The following is a 16,935-nucleotide window of genomic DNA, read 5'->3' as shown; positions in this document are numbered from 1 at the left end:
ATACCACCGCCTGTAGCTATAACCCTAATATTTAACGCTGCACACACGAGACTTCAATTCCTGACCAAAGATCGCCACGTATCACCTTCACAGACTGCTGGGGCAAGTGTTGTTAACGAGTAGCGGCACGGCACACGAGGGGGTGGGCGGCCGGCACCACGCCCGGCCTTTTTGTCTCCCTAGTGGCGATGTTTTTACACCGCACCAGGTACTCATTTGAGGCTGAGTCGACCTTGGGAAGGCTCAGGACCAGTTCAGATAATCGTCACCGGTGTTGAACGTGAGCAGGATTGTAACCAGAGTCGTCGGGTTCGCAAGCACAGCGCGCTCACCGCCACGCTTCCCATATATTCCTGACCGCTCACCCTGCCACCAACGGCGCTCGTCGCAACACGACCTCTGTTCCTGACCGCTGACCCTGCCGCCACCCAGGCCCACCGCGAGGCGGAGGCGCGAGCCGCCCTGGAGGAGCAGCTTCGTCTGCAGAGCCAAGTGGAGCTGCAGAAGCACTACGAGTTCGAGCTGCTCAAGGAGAAGCAGGTGCGGGCGTGCGTCTTGGTCTTTGTCTTTGTGTGTGTGTTTGTGTGTGTGTGCGCGAGTGCGCACGTGTGCGAGGTGGGCTATCATGAAGCGCTACGGAGCCGGTAACCCGGGTCCGATCATTTGAATCGGTCCTGAGGCTCCCCTAGGTCGACTCAGCCTGCAATGAGTACCTGGTGCGGCGTGTCAACTTTTTCACTTGGGAGACAAAGCTGGTCGGGCGCGATGGTGGCCTCTCACCCAACGTGCGCCGTGCCGACCTTCATAGTATTTTCCCTAAGAGCCTGTGAAAGGCTACATTGGGGATCTTTGTTCGCGTGCGTGTGTGTGTGCGTGTGTGCGTGTGTGTGCGTGTGTGCGTGTGTGCGCGTGTGCGCGTGTGTCTACCTTCATGTGCGATCATCGGTAACGTTGGTGTTAAGATCGGCCTCTGTGGGGGAGGTTTGTGAAGGACGCTACTTGGAGGTTGCAGGCAGCCGCCCTGCAGCAACAACAGAGGGTAGAGGAGCGACGCTCACAACAGTGAACGGAGTGCCGGGCGGCTAAAACGCAGCGAATTGGCACAGTGGGGAGCACAGGGGGTGTATCTGTCGGTCATCTCGGTCAGTCAACCCATGGCTTCCGGGTCTGTCCTGTGACCTCCTGTCAGCGAGCCTTTGACACTTTACGTGGCCTCACCGTGCACCTAGACTGGCATAAATGATGCGTTGATGATACCATCACTGAGAGGTGGATGATGATGATGATGATGGCTGTTGTTGTTTGCATGCAGACATACAGCGGGGAGTGGTGGCGCAGGGCTTAGCGCGTTGTGCGATGTTTCCCAGTCACCTGAAATCAATTCCTGGCCACGGCTACGGCTAACATCAGTGGTGGGTGATATCGGATCCGTCCCCCGCTTCACAAAAACCCGCACTGACCATCGTGGTGAAGCATGGTCAAACAACCCCCGTGACCGGACACAACCCAGGCCTTGGAGCCCTTCATTCAGCACTGGATTGGCAAGGAGGACTGTACATTCTCATATGTGCTCGTCTGACTGTGTGGAATGGTGAGCCCCAACCAGGTCTCCTGTGTGGGTTTTCCCAGCTGTGCTGCGTATCTCTCCGGCGCCTTTCCGGGAACCGAACCTTCCGGCACATGCAGCTGGTTTAGTCACTCTAGGACGTTTTCTTGGTCGTGTTTTTGTTTTGTTTTGCGGTTGCACCCGAGTCAAGAGCCGCATGGCTCACAGGGTTATGCCCAGTACATGAAACTGAATGAATGTCCTTCGTGAACGCGAGAGCACGTAGGCGCTCGTGCGCGTAAAGCGAAAGTTAAAACGAAGCGCAGAAGCGGCCGTCACTCGCTCGTGGAAAAAAACTCACTTCTCGAGAACTGCTTTTTTTGTGTTTAGTTTGCTGTCCTTCCCCCCGCATCTCCGATTAGCACGGTTGGCGACGTACTGTGCGAAAGATGTTCGACGTGCATACATACATGCATACACACGTACGTACATCAGCGGAGTTCTGTTGTAAGCGCTCTACTGCCGTGCTCACGGTGCCTGCGTGCGGGACTGCCACAGTTCAGTCGATGCAACTCGGCGTCTCTGTCCCCCTGCTGCTCGTAGAACTGTCAACAGTTGCTGCCGGTCTGGCTGTTGCTGGCTCTAGAGGACTCGTACTGAGTTGGACGATTTCTACGAATATCAAACGTGCTCTGCTTTCACGTGGGTTTATCCAGAAGCAGGCTCGCCGAGTCTCGAGACTCTTTTCAACAGGATCTTGCACTGGGATTTCTGATTAGATTCTACTTTCAAGTGATCAGGATACTGAAACTGTAATCTGTTTGAATTGTGCGGTCGGTTCATAGTTCTATCATCGTGTGCAGGCTGGTCGTACCTCACGATTACTTTCATCAAATTATTTTAATGAAAGTGGGGTGCCGCGGTTTGCGAGATGTTAACTACCTCGCCTGGTATACAGGAGGTCGTGGGTTCGTTCCCAACCCTGACGCCTGCTGTATATTTGGTATTTGCATGCATCTCTCCCCGTGGTCACGTGGATTTTTCTCCGGGTTCTCCGGTTTTCCCCTCATTTAGAAACATACGCTTCGAGTATTTTGTTGCTATACATTTCCACATGATAATCCACTTTGTTCAGCTACCATTTGTGGCCAGGTCGCTTCTGAAATACGTTGTAACAACAATGTTTCTGAAAGTTGTTAAAATTGCGTAAATGATGGCAAGGTTTAATTTTTATTTTTATTTTGTTTAACCAGGCAAGAACCCAAGTGACCAGGATAGGGCCTCATTTGCAAGAGTGACCTGGGGCACGAGTCTGCCAGTAGGAGGGGCCAATGATTGCTGCTGCTATGTGTACACAGTACAACAATCCCAATTGAGTTACATTGCGGTGAACTTTACATTTTTTCGGTCACATTTGTACTCTGACGCCGGCACACAACCAACGGCCCGCACTTGCGAATGACATCGGGGATTACTCATTGTTTTTTTCGGTAAAGTCACGTATGTAGAAATACAATAAAATTATATGAAAACCAATGAGTAATTTTATGCAGTCACGAAAGCTTTAATACTTTATTGACATCGGGGATTTTTAACGTCAACTGCGAAGCCAGACAGCGCGCATTTTTGCGATTAATGCACCCCGCGGTATTAACCAGGCAGGCCGCTGGATTCTAACCACGAACGTCCGCAACAAGCGGCGAACGTCACGGCAGCAGGAGGAAGCTGAGTTAACGTGAGGGCAGCAGGCGACATGGGGGCGAGGCCACAGGACCGGTTCGGATTAGCGCCGCTGGTGTAGGCCGTGAGCGTGAACAGAACGTGGGTGTCGCCGGCTTCGTAGTGGCAGCGCGCTAAACCGCTGCACCACCGCTCCCCCACACATCTATTTATAGACACACACGCAGATGCGTTGGCCGGGGCTCTTGAGGAACTTCCCTGCGAGGGTGGTTATCACTGCACAGCTGGCAGGCTCCACCGCTCATCGTTATTTTTCATTATTTTTAACCCACGGACGCAAATAACTTCGGGCGCATTTTCCGTGAAATGTCGCCCCCACGCTAACGAGAAGCGATTTGAACGTCCCTCACCCTTAATAGAGGTGTTTGGGTTAGATCGCGTAAATATATAAATGTGTCGTTAAAACCCACCACCACCCGACACAGCCAACTAGTAAGGGTTATCACGTAAACAGAACGTGGCCAATTCGTCACTAGTACAGCCACACCGGCTCTCCAACACACCGGTGTGCTGTACTAGTGACGAATTGGCCACGTTCTGTTTACGTGACAACCCTTACTAGTTGGCCGTGCCGGGTGGTGGCGGGTTTTAACAATACATTTATATATTTACACGATATAACCCAAAAAACCTCTATTATGGATGATATTGGTCGCGAAAGCCTACGTGTTAAACTGTCCCTCACCCTGCAAGTTTGGTGGCCTGTCGTGCAATTCACGCACTGAGAGGCAAGTGGCAGCATAGGCTTGAGGGTCAAATTATCACATCAATTCTAGATTTGAAGCTTTCGTGACTGCAAGGATCCATACTCTTTGGTTCTATTCGGTAAAGTCACGTAAGTAAAACAACAAAAATCACGACGTTTCGGCCACAACACAAGCGGCCTTCATCAGGTGAAGGGACCAGCCTGTCTCGAAGACTGCGCTGGAGTGAAACAGAGCCAAGCTCAGACTGCGACCTTTAAGCTGTGTGAGAGGGATTAAGGTGCCTCGACAAAGGAATTAGCATAAAAATTCGCATTTGATTGGCGGACTTAGCATGATGAAAGGTGTAGCACGCGGCAGTGCACCTTTAAGCTGTGTGAGAGGGATTAAGGTGCCTTGACAAAGGAAGTTTCACGTTAAGTAAATGAACTTGACCCATGATCAACATTGAATCATTCACAGTAATATACGAATGTCATGATCTATCCTTGCCTGTCCAACAATTCAATGAGTTTTTGAGATTTGTAGCCTTGCTGGTTTATCCCAGGATGTTTCTGTTGCGCGTCGTCGCTTTAAGACGTTCATGTTTTGTTGGTTGCAGTTGCACCCAAATCAAGAGCCGCGTGGCTCACAGGGCCATACCTAATAAATGAAACTTGAAACTACTTCAGCGCGAGCCCAACAAAGGGCATGCCTGCACTGTGGGGAGCGGTGGTGTCGCGATTCGCGCACTGCGACAACAAACCCCAGCGACCCAAATTCTATTCCCGCTAACGACCCCGTACGCATTGCTCTGGCACAGGAAGTTAACGATTTGTCTCCTCGGTATTTGCTGATTGATTTTAATCGACACTATGATCTTTTTTGGGGCGCCACGGTGGCGAGATGTTTGCTACCTCGTCTGGTATACAGAAGGTTGTGGGTGCGATCCTGACCCTATGGCCTGTATATTTGGAGTTTGCGTGTCTCTCTCCCCGTGGTCGCGTAGATTTTTCTCCGGGTCCTCCGGTTTTTCCACTCCGTATTTAGAATCACCGTCACGCATTTAGAGTATTTGGCTGCTATACATTTCCACGCAATAAGCCATTTCTTTGAACAATCATTTGCGGCCAGCTCGCTTCTGAAAAAGAGCTATATAGCTCTATTTGTTTTTTGCATTTTTGTTTACGTTCGTTTAGATTTTTTTTTTTTGCAGAATCTGCAATGAACACAGGGGCAATGTGAACCAACCGCGCGCAACGTGTACAGCCCAAACGACGGTGACTCACGCGTATGACTTGATGCGCGCGTTGTCGGCATGAGACTACAACTTAACTCGTGAGCCGATCCGTAATTCGTGGCCAGGTCGCTTCTGAGCTCTAGAGCTCAGTGGGCCTTGCCTGATCAAATAAAAAATAGTTTCAATAGTCAAATAGTTTTGTTTGTCCTGCTCGCGCGCGTGCGTGCGTGCGTGCGTGTGTGCGTGCGTGTGTCGCAGGTGATCGCGGGCATGGAGGCGGAGATGGCGGTGCGGGCGCTCGAGGCGGAGATGCAGCAGCGGCGGATCCACGAGCTGGAGGAGATGCACACGCAGCTGCGCGTCGCGCTGGAGGCGGAGCGCCGCAGCAAGCACGACGAGGAGGCGGCGCGCGAGCTGCAGGCGCGGTGAGCGGGACGACGGCGGCGGCGCCATGCAGCGCAGTCACCCAGACACTCACTCAGACTCACTCAGACTCTCACAGACTCTCACAGACTCACCCAGACACTCACCCAGACTCACCCAGACTCTCACCCAGACTCTCACCCAGACTCTCAAAGACTCACACAGACTCACACAGACTCACACAGACTCTCACTCAGACTCACACAGACTCTCACAGAATCTCACAGACTCACCCAGACTCACCCAGACTCACACAGACTCACCCAGACACTCACCCAGACTCTCACCCAGACACTCACCCAGACTCACACAGACTCACCCAGACTCACACAGACTCACCCAGACTCACCCAGACTCTCACCCAGACTCACCCAGACTCACCCAGACACTCACCCAGACTCACCCAGACTCACACAGACTCACCCAGACTCTCACCCAGACTCACACAGACTCACACAGACTCTCACACAGACTCACCCAGACTCACACAGACTCACACAGACTCTCACACAGACCTCACCCAGACTCACCCAGACTCACACAGACTCACCCAGACGCTCACCCAGACACTCACCCAGACACTCACCCAGACTCTCACCCAGACACTCACCCAGACACTCACCCAGACTCACCCGACTCACCCAGACTCTCACCCAGACACTCACCCAGACTCACCCAGACTCACCCAGACTCTCAACCAGACTCACACAGACTCACCCAGACTCACCCAGACTCACCCAGACTCTCACCCAGACTCACCCAGACTCACCCAGACTCTCAACCAGACTCACCCAGACTCACCCAGACTCACCCAGACTCTCACCCAGACTCACCCAGACTCTCACCCAGACTCACCCAGACTCTCACAGACTCACACAGACTCACCCAGACTCACCCAGACACTCACCCAGACACTCACCCAGACTCACCCAGACTCTCACAGACTCACCCAGACTCACCCAGACTCACCCAGACCCTCACCCAGACTCTCACACAGACTCACCCAGACTCACCCAGACTCTCACACAGACTCTCACCCAGACTCACCCAGACACTCACCCAGACTCACCCAGACCCTCACCCAGATTCACCCAGACTCTCACCCAGACTCTCACAGACTCACACAGACTCACCCAGACTCATCCAGACTCACACAGACTCCCACCCAGACTCCCAAACATACTCTCACCCAGACTCACCCAGACTCACCCAGACTCTCTCAGACTCACCCAGACTCTCAACCAGACTCACCCAGACTCACCCAGACCCTCACCCAGACTCTCACCCAGACTCACCCAGACTCACCCAGACTCCCACCCTGACTCACCCAGACACTCACCCAGACTCTCACCCAGACCCTCACTCAGACTCCCACTCAGACTCCCACTCAGACTCTCACTCAAACTCTCACTCAGACTCCCACTCAGACTCCCACTCAGACTCCCACTCAGACTCTCACTCAGACTCCCACTCAGACTCCCACCCAGACTCTCACTCAGACTCTCACCCAGACACTCACTCAGACTCTCACCCAGACTCTCACTCAGACTCTCACTCAGACTCCCACTCAGACTCCCACCCAGACTCCCACTCAGACTCTCACCCAGACTCTCACTCAGACTCCCACTCAGACTCTCACTCAGACGCTCACTCAGACTCTCACTCAAACTCTCACTCAGACTCTCACCCAGACTCTCACCCAGACTCTCACCCAGACTCTCACTCAGACTCTCACTCAGACTCTCACCCAGACTCCCACTCAGACTCTCACTCAGACTCCCACTCAGACTCTCACCCAGACTACCACTCAGACTCTCACTCAGCCTCTCACTCAGACTCCCACCCAAACTCTCACTCAGACTCTCACTCAGACCCTCACCCAGACTCTCACCCAGACTCTCACCCAGACTCTCACCCAGACTCTCACTCAGACGCTCACTCAGACTCTCACCCAGACTCCCACTCAGACTCTCACTCAGACTCCCACTCAGACTCTCACCCAGACTACCACTCAGACTCTCACTCAGACTCTCACCCAGACTCTCACCCAGACTCTCACCCAGACTCTCACCCAGACTCTCACCCAGACTCTCACTCAGACGCTCACTCAGACTCTCACCCAGACTCCCACTCAGACTCTCACTCAGACTCTCACCCAGACTCTCACTCAGACTCTCACTCAGACTCCCACTCAGACTTTTACCCAGACTCTCACCCAGACTCTCACCCAGACTCCCACTCAGACTCCCACTCCGACTCCCACTCAGACTCCCACTCACACTCTCACTCAGACTCTCACCCAGACTCCCACTCAGACACTCACTCAGACTCTCACCCAGACTCTCACCCAGACTCTCACTCAGACTCTCACCCAGACTCTCACCCAGACTCTCACTCAGACTCTCACCCAGACTCTCACCCAGACTCCCACTCAGACTCTCACCCAGACTCCCACTCAGACTCTCACTCAGACTCTCACCCAGACTCTCACCCAGACTCCCACTCAGACTCCCACTCCGACTCCCACTCAGACTCCCACTCAGACTCTCACTCAGACTCTCACCCAGACTCTCACTCAGACTCTCAACCAGACTCTCGTTTAAAGAAGCAAAGACAACGAACCCCTTCTATAGCCTTCTTAGGGGCAAGTGCCGTGAGCAAGTAGTGTTACCAATCATCGCACAGGCAGGTAGCTGCATGCACACAAAATACAAAGATCCCCCGTATAACCTGGAACAGACTGTTAGGGCAAGTGCTGTCAGTGAGCAGCACCTATGAAGGCCGGCACGGCACACGAAGGGGTGGGTGGCCAGCACCACGCTGGGCTGCCTTTGTCTCCCCGGTGCTGATGTTTACACACACCATGCCAGATACTCACTTAAGGCTGAGTCGACCTAGAGCACAGATAAAGTTTATTCAGAGCAAAGAGACACAAGTGCCCTGAAACACGGACGAACTCATTTTCTTTTTGTACCAGGCAAGGCCCACTGAGCTATGTACAGTGAGGGAAAAAAGTATTTGATCCCCTGCTGATTTTGTACGTTTGCCCACTGACAAAGAAATGATCAGTCTATAATTTTAATGGTAGGTTTATTTGAACAGTGAGAAACAAAATAAAAAAAATCCAGAAAAAACGCATGTCAAAAATGTTATAAATTGATTTGCATTTTAATGAGGGAAATAAGTATTTGACCCCCTCTCAATCACAAAGATTTCTGGCTCCCAGGTGTCTTTTATACAGGTAACGAGCTGATATTAGGAGCACACTCTTAAAGGGAGTGCTCCTAATCTCAGCTTGTTGCCTGTATGAAAGACACCTATCCACAAGCAATCAATCAATCAGATTCCAAACTCTTCATCATGGCCAAGACCAAAGTGCTCTCCAAGGATGTCAGGGACAAGATTGTAGACCTACACAAGGCTGGAATGGGCTACAAGACCATTGCCAAGCAGCTTGGTGAGAAGGTGACAACAGTTGGTGCGATTATTCGCAAATGGAAGAAACACTAAAGAACTGTCAATCTCCCTCGGCCTGGGGCTTCATGCAAGATCTCACCTCGTGGAGTTGCAATGATCATGAGAACGGTGATAAATCAGCCCAGAACTACACAGGAGGATCTTGTCAATGATCAAGGCAGCTGGGACCATAGTCACCAAGAAAACAATTGGTACCACACTACGCCGTGAAGGACTGAAATCCTGGAGCGCCCGCAAGGTTCCCCTGCTCAAGAAAGCACACATACATGCCCGTCTGAAGTTTGCCAATGAACATCTGAATGATTCAGAGGACAACTGGGTGAAAGTGTTGTGGTCAGATGAGATCAAAATGGAGCTCTTTGGCATCAACTCAACTCACCGTGTTTGGAGGAGGAGGAATGCTGCCTATAACCCCAGGAACACCATCCCCACCGTCAAACATGGAGGTGGAAACATTATGCTTTGGGGGTGTTTTTCTGCTAAGGAGACAGGACAACTTCACCGCATCAAAGGGACGATGGACGGGGCCATGTACCGTCAAATCTTGGGTGAGAACCTCCTTCCCTCAGCCAGGGCATTGAAAATGGGTCGTGGATGGGTAGTCCAGCATGACAATGACCCAAAACACACGGCCAAGGCAACAAAGGAGTGGCTCAAGAAGAAGCACATTAAGGTCCTGGAGTGGCCTAGCCAGTCTCCAGACCTTAATCCCATAGAAAATCTGTGGAGGGAGCTGAAGGGTCGAGTTGCCAAACGTCAGCCTCGAAACCTTAATGACTTGGAGAAGATCTGCAAAGAGGAGTGGGACAAAATCCCTCCTGAGATGTGTGCAAACCTGGAGGCCAACTACAAGAAACGTCTGACCTCTGTGATTGCCAACAAGGGTTTTGCCACCAAGTACTAAGTCATGTTTTGCAGAGGGCTCAAATACTTATTTCCCTCATTAAAATGCAAATCAATTTATAACATTTTTGACATGCGTTTTTCTGGATTTTGTTGTTATTCTGTCTCTCACTGTTCAAATAAACCTACCATTAAAATTATAGACTGATCATTTCTTTGCCAGTGGGCAAACGTACAAAATCAGCAGGGGATCAAATACTTTTTTCCCTCACTGTAGCTCTTTCTCAGAAGCGACCTGGCTATCACAAATGATAGCTCAACGAAGTGGCTTATCATCACGTGGAAATGTATAGCAGCCAAATGCTCTAACCGCACGTTGAATCTAAATATGGAGGGGGTAAAAAAAAAAAAAACGGAGGACCCGGAGAAAAATCCACGCGACCACGGCGGGAGGGAGACACGCAAGCTCCAAGTATACAGGCGTCGGGTTCGCGATCGTAACCGCGACCTCCTGCATACCAGGCGAAGGAGTTAACATCCCACCACCCCAGCGCCACAAACATGAGTGTGAACTCCCCCCCAACGCGTCCCCCACTGACACGCGAGCGGAGGGCTCCCGCGGGCGGCCGGGCGGGCGGGCGGGCGGCATGTCTCTGAGCACGTGGCGCTCGCCGGCACAGGCTGCTGCAGGAGGAGGCGGCCAAGCGGCACGAGCTGGAGCGGCTGCGCCAGCAGCAGGAGCTGGAGATGGAGGTGACGCGACAGGAGAAGGCCGTGCTGGTGATGGAGCGCGCCGAGCGCGACGCCGCGCTGCGCGAGGCCGGACAGCAGCTCGAGCAGCTGGAGCTGGAGCGGCAGCAGGCGCAGCTCAAGTACCAGGTGCGTGTGTGTGTGTGTGTGCGTGTGTGTGTGTGCGTGTGTGTGTGTGCGTGTGTGTGCGTGTGTGTGTGTGTGTGCGTGTGTGTGTGTGCGTGCGTGTGTGCGTGTGTGTGTCTGTGCGTGTGTGTGTGTGCGTGTGTGCGTGTGTATGTGTGCGTGTGTGTGCGTGTGTGTGCGTATGTGTGTGTGTGTGCGTGTGTGTGTGCGTGTGTGTGCGTGCGTGTGTGTGCGTGTGTGTGTGTGTGTGCGTGCGTGCGTGTGTGTGTGTGTGCGTGCGTGTGTGTGCGTGTGTGCGTGTTTGTGCGTGCGTGTGTGTGTGTGTGCGTGTGTGTGCGTGCGTGTGTGTGTGTGCGTGTGTGTGTGTGTGCGTGTGCGTGTGTGCGTGTGTGTGCAAAACAACCCCCTACCTCCTCGCGGTGCCGGACGGGCAACTCTGTCGTGGACAGCGCTGTGGGGGGAGTTCCAATTTTGATTGGCTCCTCCCCTCATGGCATATGTGTCCACCACAGGGGCTAAACGGGGGCTCTGGACGGGTGCGAGGGGCTGGTAACCCCTCCACCTTCAATTAATTACCACAAAACCACGAATTAAACTGAAATATGTAACAACTAAGCTTGTGCCGGAGGCCCCGGGGGGCCAGGCGTCTATGACGTCTCCTGGCCAAACCCCAATTGGCGGAGCCAGGAGATTGAATACCTACCCTCGGGGCTACTCCAGAAACAACGAAAAGCCACTACGGGTGGCCACGTGGAATGTTCGAACGCTCACTGCAGAGGAGAGGCTGCCACTCCTCTGTCGGGAGCTGGACCGGTACCGCCTGGATCTATGCGGCATTCAGGAGGTCCGGTGGACCGGCTCTGGCTCCTGCCACCATGAGGGGTGGACAGTCCTCTACTCGGGGCAGCAGACTGCCAAACAACAGGGTGTGGGTCTTCTTTTGAACAAAAGAATGAAGGGGGCGTGGGAGCGTGGCGGTGAGGTGTGGGAAGCTGTAAGCCCCAGGCTACTTTGGGCTCGCCTTCCCATCAACCGGAGGCGAGGAATGGTGGTCGTGGTTACTTATGCCCCCACCGAAGATGAACATCCGTGGAGAGATGCAGGCAAAGCCGATGAGTCAGATGCCTTCTATGACCTCCTGTCACAGGTGCTGGCTAAAGTGGCCCCTCGGGATAGAGTCATCATGTTGGGTGACTTCAATGCCCGAGTTGGTCATGATACTGGCACCTGGTCTGGAGTGATTGGAGGGCATGGGCCAGATCAGCTCAATAACAACGGTAGGAGGCTGCTAGATTTTTGTGCAGCCCATGGGCTTGTAATTACCAACACGCTGTTCCGGCATCGGCGCATCCACACAACATCATGGATGCATGCCGGGTCCAAGCAAGAACATCTGCTGGACTACATAGTGACGGACCAGCGAATGCGAGCCCATGTCCTTGACACCAGGACCTACCGTGGAGCTGATCTGCCCTCTGACCATCGACTAGTCATCTGTAAGATGCGCCTGCCATTCTTCCACTCCGGTGGTGGGTGTACACCCAGGACCCCATTCCAACCTAAAGTGGCCTGGTCTCAGTTATCTGATGAAAGTTGCAAGCGAGAATTTCATCATCGCTTGCGGCTGGGATTGGCATCGTCCCCGACTCCTCCTGATGTCGAGGGTAAATGGGCGAGGTTTAGGACTGTGACTCATGCAGCTGCAATGGCTGCTCTGGGTACGCGGTCCAGACCTCCCCAGACACCCTGGATGACAGAGGAGTTGTTCAGGATGGTTGAGAAAAAGCGACAGGCCCACTGTCATCGGCTACAGAATCCCACGTCAGAGAATGAGGAGGCTTACCGCAGCCTTCGCTCGGAGGTTCGGAAAGCCGTGAGGCGCTGCAAGGATGGGTGGTGGTCGCGGGTTGCTGAGGAGATGGAGTCTGCCTCAGTGGCCCGTGATCACAAATCTCTATTTAACTCCATCAAAAAAGTAACCTGCAGCGCCACACCTATTACCATAATTAGGGGAAAAAACGGTGATCCAATTTCCGACCCCCAGGAACAGGTTCGCAGATTTGCTGAGCATTTCTGTGAGGTCCTGGGGGAGGGAAAATCCCTCAGCCAGGAAAACATCGTGGCACAAAGTGAGGATGACCCTGCTGAGGCTGCGGTGCCTCAAATATTGGATGAAGTCACCCCCTGTGAGTGGCTGGCTGAGGTGCCATCTGCTGAGGAAGTATTGAAGGCGATCCGGAGTCTGAGACCAGGAAAGGCAGCGGGCAGAGATGATCTCCCAAGCGAAATGCTGAGGGAGGGTGGCGTTTGTGCACAGACTGCCCTATATGACATCATAACAACAGTCTGGACCACTGGACGGGTTCCGCAGGATTGGAAGGATGCCCTGGTGGTCCCCCTTTTTAAAAAGGGGGACCGCACAGACTGTAACAACTACAGGGGCATCTCACTCCTCAGTGTGCCGGGAAAGGTCCTGGCAAGGATTATTCAGCATCGCCTTGCCAGGCACGCTGAGGAGAGGCTTGCGGAGCCCCAATGCGGTTTCAGGAAAGGGCGGTCCTGCACAGATGCCATATTTTCTGTCCGTCTGCTACAGCAGAGGTGTAGGGAATTCCAACAAGACCTACATCTCTGCTTTATTGACCTGGTCAAGGCCTATGATACCATCAGTAGGCCTGGGCTCTGGGTCGTTCTTCGTGCTTTTGGAGTACCTGACCCTCTGCTCACGATCATTAAGGACCTTCATGATGGTGAGCGGGCCCGGGTAAAACTACGTGGCCGGGAGTCAGAGCCATTCCCTGTACACCTTGGGGTGCGACAGGGATGTCCTCTGGCTCCCACATTATTTAACATCTATTTTGACCACGTAGTTCGTGAAGCCTTCAATAGCTGTACCGGGGGAATCTCCATATGGTACAGATATAATGGGAGGCTAATCGATGCCCGGGTGCGGTCAAGGGATGGCTCCCTATTGCTCAACCACGTTATGTATGCTGATGACTTGGTAATAGCTGCTCAGTCAGAGGAGGAGTTGGAGACGCTGCTGCTGAGACTGGAGCGTGCCACTAAGAGGTGGGGCCTTACCATCAGCCCCACCAAAACTAAGCACCTGCCTGGGTATTTTGTACCATCGGACACTCCACCCCCACAACTCCCAATCGGTGATGGGGCAGTTGTGGAGAGAGTGGAGAGTTTCCCATACCTGGGCAGTGTGCTTATGACTGGCTCCAGTTTAACAGCAGAGGTCTCACTCTGAATCAGTCGAGCGGCAATATCTTTTCATCGGTTGCGTAACGCTGTGTGGAAGCTACCTGGTCTGTCGCTCCGCACTAAGCTTCAGGTCTTCTCGGCCACGATCATTCCCTCCCTTCTCTACGCTTGCGAAACGTGGACCCCCCTAATGGAACATCTTCGCCGGTTAGAAACATTTAGGCTGACCTGCCTACGATCCATCCTGGGTTTAACCAGACTGGATTGTGTGAGGAGCTCACAAATCCTTGAAAGATCTGGGCAGGGTCCCATCGGTGAGCTCCTCCGGCAGGCAAGGCTGCGATGGCTGGGTCATGTAGCCCGCATGCCCAGCCACCGCATGCCGAAACAGCTTTTGTTTGGCCGGATTGAGGGGGCTAAGCGGGCGCGGCACGGGCTAGAGAAGAGATGGAGTGATGTGGTACAGGAGGACGTGGAGCTGAGTGGACTTGCCGATGACTGGTACCAGCGGTGTCAAGATCGGCCTCTGTGGAGGAGGCTCGTGAAGGATGCTACTGGGCAGTTGGAGGCAGTCGCCCTCCAACAACAACGGAGGGCGGAGGAGCGACGCTCACAACAGCGAGCGGAGCGCCGGGTGGCTAAAGCACAGCAGGTTGGCACAGTAGGGGGCACAGGTGGTGCATCAGCCAGTCATCTCAGTCAGTCGACCCGTGGCACCTGGGTCTGCCCCGTGACCTCCTGCCAGCGGGCGTTCGACACTTCACGTGGCCTCAGGGTGCACATAGCCTGGCACAAGCGTCGTGGTGACGTCACCGCCACTTAGTGGCGAATGGCGGTTGTTGTTGTTGTTGGTGTGTGTGCATGTGTGTGTGTGTATGTGTGCGTGCGTGCGGTAGTGTAGCGGGTAGCGCGCCGCACTATAGACCTGGCGACCCGGGTTGGATTCCCGCTCACAGCCACCACAAGTGACAATTATCTGAACCGGTCCTCGGCCTCCCCTAGGTCGACTCAGCCTCAAATGGATACCTGGTGCATTGTGTGTAAACATCGCCACTGGGGAGACAAAGGCGGTCGGGCGTGGTGTTAGCCACCCACCTCCTCGTGTGCCGCGCCGGCCTTCATAGGTGCTCGCTAACAGCACTTGCCTCAACAGTCTGTTAATGCTATACGGGGGATCTTTGTCTTTGTGTGTGCGTGGGAATGCATGGATGTGTGCCTGTTCGTGTGAATTCGTCGGTGTGTGAATGTGCGAGATTATTTTTGGCAGTTTCTGTAGAGGGTACTAAAGAGGCACGTCACGGGCTAGAGAAGAGATGCAGTGATGTGGTACAGGAGGACGTGGAGCTGAGTGGACTTGCCGATGACCGGTACCAGCGGTGTCAAGACCGGCCTCGATGGAGGAGGTTCGTGAAGGACGCCACTGGGCAGTTTGAGGCAGTCACCCTCCAGCAATAACGGGGAGCAGATGAAAGATGAGCATAACACCGGGTGGCTAAAGTGCAGAAAGTTGGCCGGGTGGGGCCTACAGGTGGTGCACCTGCCATTGATCTCAGCCAATCAATGCATGGCAGTTAGGCCTGTCCTGTGACCTCTCAGCAAGCCTTAAACACTTCACGTGGCCTCAAGGTGCACCTAGCTCGTGCCAAACATTAAAAAACTTTTTCAGAAACAACCTGGCCACAAATGACAGTTCAGCGAAGTGGCTCATCACGTGGAAATGTATCGCAGCCAAATGCTCCTAACGCACAAAACCCGGAGGACCCGGAGAAATATCCACGCGACCACGGGGAGAGAAACGTGCACACTCCAAATATACAGCAGGCGTCAGGGTCGGGGTCGAACCCACAACCTCCTCCACACCAGGCGCGGGAGTTAACATCTCGCCACCGGCGGGACCAGGGAGGCAAAGGAGTGGCTGGGGCACGATGCCCCGGCCACAACGGTCCGCCGAAGACCGTTGCCTCCCTAGCAGTGTGTTGAAGGCTGTACGGGGGACCGTGTGTCTGTTGCGTGCCTTGTGCGTGGCGCCCCGTGTTGCAGGAGGCTTCGGAGCGGCTTGTGTCGGCGAGCACACGCACCCAGAGCTGGCGCGAGCGCGTCAAGGAGTGCGAGTCCCTGCTGAGACCCATCAGGCCAGGTGCCCGCACGCCCTCCGTTCAGACCCTCCCCTACCCATCCCCACACCGTCCCCTACAGGCGATCCGCACGCGCGAAGTGAGCAAGCGCGATCCTGTAATCGTGTGTTTAGGAAGTAGTTCACCGTGCTGACGTTTACACACCGCACCAGATGGTCATTCGAGGCTGAGTCGACCTAGGGGAGGGCCAGCACCACGCCTGGCGATGTTTACACACCGCACAGGGTACTCATTTGAGGCTAAATCGACCTAGGAGAGGCCCAGGACCGGTTCAGATAATCGTCACTGGGTGTTGACCATGAGCGGGAATCAAACTCGGGGTGCCGGGTTCGGAGCGCAGCGCGCTAACCGCTGCACCACCGCTCCCCACAAATACTCACACCCGCAGTCGCCCATTGCAGTGAAAGCAATCAGCACATCCTTTGGGAGCAAGCACTGTGTGCTTATATAAAAAATAGTGTGCTTGTATCAGAAGTTTCCCTTTGTCTTACCCCCACCAGTGTCATGTAGGGGATGTGTTGCTTACTGCAGAATTGTGCTTACAAGAGGATCCAGCTTTCACTGTTGCCACATTTTAGAAAGTTAAAACAAAATTTTATTTGTTTTCATCGCTGGTCGAATTCGTATTTTGCTATAGTTTTTTTTCTTTTTAAAAAGAAAACGTGCTTCATTGTGAGTAGATAGCCGCCTATTCATAGCCGGAGCATCCAGACTGGCAGCCAGTGTGGCTGCGCCGACACCTCGTGGCGGACGTGCAGCCCC

General features: G+C 53.7%; 1 protein-coding gene across 4 annotated transcripts in view; it reads left to right on the top strand.

The window, feature by feature from the left end:
- LOC116945516 (switch-associated protein 70-like) overlaps window positions 1-16,935 on the top strand; it is a 79,179-nt gene that overhangs the window by 55,309 nt on the left and 6,935 nt on the right. For all 4 annotated transcript variants that reach the window (XM_032959857.2, XM_032959856.2, XM_032959858.2 and 1 more), the window contains 4 exons: window positions 433-540; window positions 5,468-5,634; window positions 10,633-10,831; window positions 16,079-16,175. In XM_032959857.2, the coding sequence (XP_032815748.1) occupies window positions 433-540; window positions 5,468-5,634; window positions 10,633-10,831; window positions 16,079-16,175 (571 nt within the window). The remainder of the gene's footprint in view (window positions 1-432; window positions 541-5,467; window positions 5,635-10,632; window positions 10,832-16,078; window positions 16,176-16,935) is intronic.

Source organism: Petromyzon marinus, chromosome 24 (assembly GCF_048934315.1).
Source record: "Petromyzon marinus isolate PM22_M1 ecotype Great Lakes invasive population chromosome 24, UKy_Petmar_22M1.pri1.0, whole genome shotgun sequence".
NCBI lineage: Eukaryota > Metazoa > Chordata > Hyperoartia > Petromyzontiformes > Petromyzontidae > Petromyzon > Petromyzon marinus.
This window is presented reverse-complemented; position numbering and strand designations above follow the sequence as displayed.